Here is a 3,621-nt window from a genome sequence, read left to right on the forward strand (position 1 = left end):
AATATTGGTTTTGCTTTGTTTCACAGAACTAATCGTGGCCTGGGTTGCGTACGTATATGTGGGGCGGAGCTATCAAAATAGGGGCAAGACCCTTTTGGGGTAGGGGCGTGTTTGTTTTGGTGATTTCAAATATCAACATTGGCTACCAGAAATCACTTACTCTGCCTTTAAATGTTTTAACTTTAAACCATATACGAGTTCATTATACATAATAACACTTCCTTCAGTGAAAAAGTCCATCCCATGTTGTCCTCTCACATCAACATATTTGTTTAGAACTGTTTGCTTGTAAACAGTGCTTGATTTGTGCATATTTCTCTCCTGATTCAGACAGGAAGACTTTTTCTCTGGAGAAGCAATATTATGGATAGATGACTAGTATTTTGGCCAGAATCAACGGTTTGATGTTAAAAACACACTGCTTTTCACTGGACTGGTGTGGATTACTTGTGGATTATTGTGATGTTTTTATCAGCTGTTTGGACTCTCATTCTGACGGCACCCATTCACTGCAGAGCATCCACTGAGGAGCAAGTGATGTGAAGCTAAATTTCTACAAACCTTATGAAGAAACAAACTCATCTATATCTTGGATGGCCTGAGGGTTAGTACATTTTCAGCAAATTTTCATCTTTGGGTGAACTATTCCTTTAAAATTTTATAAGCAATAGCAATCGCAATGCTTGCCTTAGCAATCAGCACTAATAATTGTGTAATGGTGGTGTTGAGTGACATATTATCTGGCTAACCACCAAATTCATCAGAATTAATCTCCAACAAATTCAGAACAGTTTTTCACTGCATTATTAAATTCGAGCAAACAATTTACAGATCATTAGAGGGTTTCAGGATTTTTGATTTATTCACAGGACTCTGGAAGTGTTGCTCTCTCTTGCCAGTCTGTTAATTTGTGTAATATATGTGTACGTATAGTACTGTTTGTGTGTGTGTGTGTGTGTGTGTGTGTGTTCAGCACTCAGATCCTCTTCTGTTTGGTTTAGAGGTTGCAATGTAACCTTCGATCACAAACAGACTCAGTCATGGGGCTTGGCTTTATCAAACATAATTTGTATGTATGTGCAGACATGCACGATTGCCCATTTATATTGTATATTCACCATCTGCTCAAACCTAAATCACATCCAAATATTTTGTTTGAAAGTGCTTGCTTGCTTACAAATACACACTAACACAGACAAACGCAAGATAATCTGCCCATTAAAAAAACTTAATGGCCTGGTTTCACAGACAGGGTTTAGACTAAGCCAGAGTTAGGCCACAGTTCAATTAGGACATTTAAGTAATTTTTATAAACATGCCTTAGAAAAAAAACAGTACTGGTGTGCATCTTGAGACAAAGCAAGGGCACTGACATATTTTAAGATCAATCTGCAAGTTTCTTTCAGTTGAAAAGGCTCAGATTTACATTTTAGTCTGGGACTAGGCTTAAGCCTTGTCTGTGAAACCGGGGGAACGTCACTAAACTGTATTAATGTTCCTGCCTCTCTGGAACTGTCTGTCTTGCTCTTCTGTCTGTCTCTTTAACTGTCTCTCTCTCTCTTGGTTTAGTATGGATATCAGCTGCCCTCAGTAAGTGAAGAGGAAGTCATGTACTGCAGTGTGTACTTTAAACCAATAGGTGACAAGCTGTTCACGTATCCTTTAGAAATGTTTCTAGTTTATGGTCAGTTCCCTGTTAATAATATATTGATTTCAGCTATGTTTAGCACAAAATTTGCTCTCAATAAAATGGCATTAACTTCTCAAAAGCACCAATTTATAATATTTTTATGCTTGTGCTTATTATTTTTTATCATCAATCTGTAGGCATTGTTGCTTGTAACATAAATTGTTTTTCAGACATAAATTATACTGCTGAATTACAAATTAAATGTGAAAAGTAGTACAGCAGTCTGTCTTGATTGACATTCATGCAACATGATAATGACACCTAGTGGACATGAGCCAGATAGGTATAGTAGTTGAGACGGCTTGAACTCTTGAGAATTTAGCTGTGATCAGAAATCACATACTGTGCTGTATACACTGAACAATGCCAACATGTGAAACAGTTTGCATTATGCAACATTTCAAACATTAGTATGACACATTGTTGCCACGGGGCCTTATTACATTGCATTAATTTCATTGGTGATGTACAATTGTCTCATATTAAATATTTAATCCAATTTTGGGAAAATCCTGATGCCTGTACAATCAAATGATGGGTCAAGAATGTTAAAAATGATTTCTTCTGGTTGCTTCATATGTCAAGTGTTGTCAATATGTTCATATGTCAATGTCAAGTGTTTTAAAAAGCTGCATTTATTTGATCAAAAATGCAGTAAAAACAGAAATATTGTGAAATATTATTCCAATTTAAAATAACTGTTTTCTATGTGAATATATTGTAAAATGTAATTTGTTCCTGTGATGCAAAGCTGAATTTTCAGCGTCATTACTCCAGTCTTCAGTGTCACACGATCTTTCAGTAATCATTCTAATATGCTGATTTGCTGCTCAAGAAACCGCTTTCGCTTCTTCATATTTTAATGGAAACCGTGAAAGAAAAGCATTTATTAGAAATACTGTCACTTTTCATCAATTTAATTAATCTTTGCTGATAGTTAGAAATAGTTTTAGAAATACTTAGAAACTTAGAAATAGTTTTTTTTATATAGTATACATAAAGAAAATCTGCTTACAGTACTATACACAATATACATGCTCTATACTGAAGAAATAGACAAAGTAGGTGACTTCATATATGTTTCATCCCAGTGCAATGAGCCCCAGAACTCTGGGAATTCACGCTATTCCCAAACATGTTTCTCATTATTAATATTACATAACCCCCATTTTCACATTATGTGCTAGATCTCTGCACATAATGAATCAGAACTGCAATTACATCACACATTGCAAGGACAAATTAAAGATTATAAACACACCATACATTTTTTTTTTTTTATCATGCTGCGTTTGGATCTTATTTATTTATAACCGCATTGTTCTTTGTTTTTTCTATGTTGGCAGTCAGAGATAAATATCCTTGACTTCCTGCTCAGATATCCATTGTGCTGTATCCGCACTCTGCCGGTACAGTGCTTTCCCAGAGTGGACCTGCAGGGGGTGCTGGGAACCTTCAAATCAGATCTGCAGGCCGGACTTGAGAGTGTGTGCGGTTTGCCGGTGCGGATGACCTGCAAGCCTTGCTACTACACCAGTGAACTGAACAGACCAGACACTCAGGTACTGCACACACACACGCGTGCGTCTATAAACACAAACATGCCGTCACTTAGCTTACTCTCCTGCTTATAGCAATAAAGTAGCAATCAATTGAATTTGACATCAAGTACTGCGCTCTGCTGCTTAGTATTACTTCTGACATTGCCCAGTTTGTTATGGCTATGCTCATCAGTGGCACAGATGCAGCTGGATGTGTTGCTTTATGGATGTTCCAAAGCCATTGAGATGCATGTGTTATCCAGATTTTACATTCATGTTCTGGATTATGCAGACCGTAGAAATCCTTTTTTTTTTTTTTGATTTTAAAAATAAAATATTCTAATATTTTGAGATACTGGATTTTTGACTTTCATGAGCTGTAAGCTCTAA

General features: G+C 36.4%; 1 protein-coding gene across 1 annotated transcript in view; it reads left to right on the forward strand.

The window, feature by feature from the left end:
- Positions 1 to 3,621, forward strand: part of cunh18orf63 (chromosome unknown C18orf63 homolog) — a 24,129-nt gene that overhangs the window by 11,619 nt on the left and 8,889 nt on the right. The window contains exons 10-11 of the mRNA XM_016540668.1: positions 1,570 to 1,655; positions 3,069 to 3,252. Coding sequence (XP_016396154.1) covers positions 1,570 to 1,655; positions 3,069 to 3,252 — 270 coding nt within the window. The remainder of the gene's footprint in view (positions 1 to 1,569; positions 1,656 to 3,068; positions 3,253 to 3,621) is intronic.

The sequence above is a fragment of the Sinocyclocheilus rhinocerous genome, unplaced genomic scaffold (assembly GCF_001515625.1).
Source record: "Sinocyclocheilus rhinocerous isolate Xijiao unplaced genomic scaffold, SAMN03320098_v1.1 scaffold67, whole genome shotgun sequence".
In the NCBI taxonomy this organism is placed as follows: domain Eukaryota; kingdom Metazoa; phylum Chordata; class Actinopteri; order Cypriniformes; family Cyprinidae; genus Sinocyclocheilus; species Sinocyclocheilus rhinocerous.